Consider the following 1,106-nt stretch of genomic DNA (forward strand, 5'->3'; position numbering starts at 1 on the left):
GATAAAACTACTATAGTCAATGACTAAATTGAGTATTAATAGAAGTGAAATTACCAAGCTATCTTAATAGTGGACTCAATGGGTAAAACTATCATAGTCGATGGCCTAATTAAGCACAAAAAGTCGTTTAGGAATAAAACCCCCAAAAAAAATCACTATAGTCGAAGACTAAATTAGGTATTAACTCAATCTTAAACAACCACAGTTCTTGCATTTGGGAGAGAGAGAGAAACAGCATATCATTTCAATGAACTCTCAAATATTTATTGGTTTCAAAACCTGGCCCTTGTGTTATTAGCATCCTTCTCATTCCATAAAGCACTTGAGACCTTTGCTTATGTTACATAAATATGCAAGCTCAAAGTAACAATGGGTAACACATTTGTAGTTGTAACAATGACTAATGTGTTAATTATTAGAATGTGGGAAAGAATAATGATAGTGATTTCTACCTTACAATCTTTTAGTTTGAGAAGAATCAACACTTAAAGACGACAACCCAACAATATCCGGGCTTTTGAGCTGATCAAGTTGCTTCTTACCACGTCGAAGTAAGTACTCGATGTACATGAAATTCTTACGATCAACTTGCTTGGCATTATGGCGGAACTCAGCTGTCACGAGAGACTTGATTTGCCTTCTCTCAATGGGGGGTTTAGCGCGAGCTGCTCGCAAGAATCCCCTATACAGAGAAAGCACTTGTTTCTGCATCCCGGAGAGCCTTTGACCACTGGAGGCTCCCATATTAAGCTTTTTTCTTGAGACACAGTGCTGAAATTTAACTGCAGCACGGAAAGGAAGACATTTCATGACTGCTTGGGATAGAAATGTGAGAACATGATTAGTGAAAGAAATTCTAATACGGTATGCAACAGGAGCAAGTCTTGAGTGAGACCAACTCACGTGGGAAGTGTAATGCTTTTTAGTTAAAATATAATATTTTTTCTATGCACTTATAAAAAGTATTACACGTCTCACCGTGAGACAGAATCACGCAAGACTTATTCGTGCAGCAGAATGCAAAATAGGTGCAAGTTAAAATTAAATTACGAAGAGAGAACCCAGGACTTGGCTCAAGTTAAGCAGCAAAAATCTAGTTTCTATAT

General features: G+C 37.2%; 1 protein-coding gene across 1 annotated transcript; it reads right to left on the reverse strand.

The window, feature by feature from the left end:
* Positions 1–242: 242 nt before the first annotated feature.
* On the reverse strand, positions 243–1,077 carry LOC116007987 (succinate dehydrogenase assembly factor 1, mitochondrial). Its single transcript, XM_031248639.1, has one exon. The coding sequence runs from the start codon at positions 808–810 to the stop codon at positions 454–456; it is 357 nt and encodes a 118-aa protein (XP_031104499.1). The 5' UTR covers positions 811–1,077; the 3' UTR covers positions 243–453.
* Positions 1,078–1,106: the final 29 nt, after the last annotated feature.

The sequence above is a fragment of the Ipomoea triloba genome, chromosome 16 (assembly GCF_003576645.1).
Source record: "Ipomoea triloba cultivar NCNSP0323 chromosome 16, ASM357664v1".
Taxonomy (NCBI): Eukaryota; Viridiplantae; Streptophyta; class Magnoliopsida; order Solanales; family Convolvulaceae; genus Ipomoea; species Ipomoea triloba.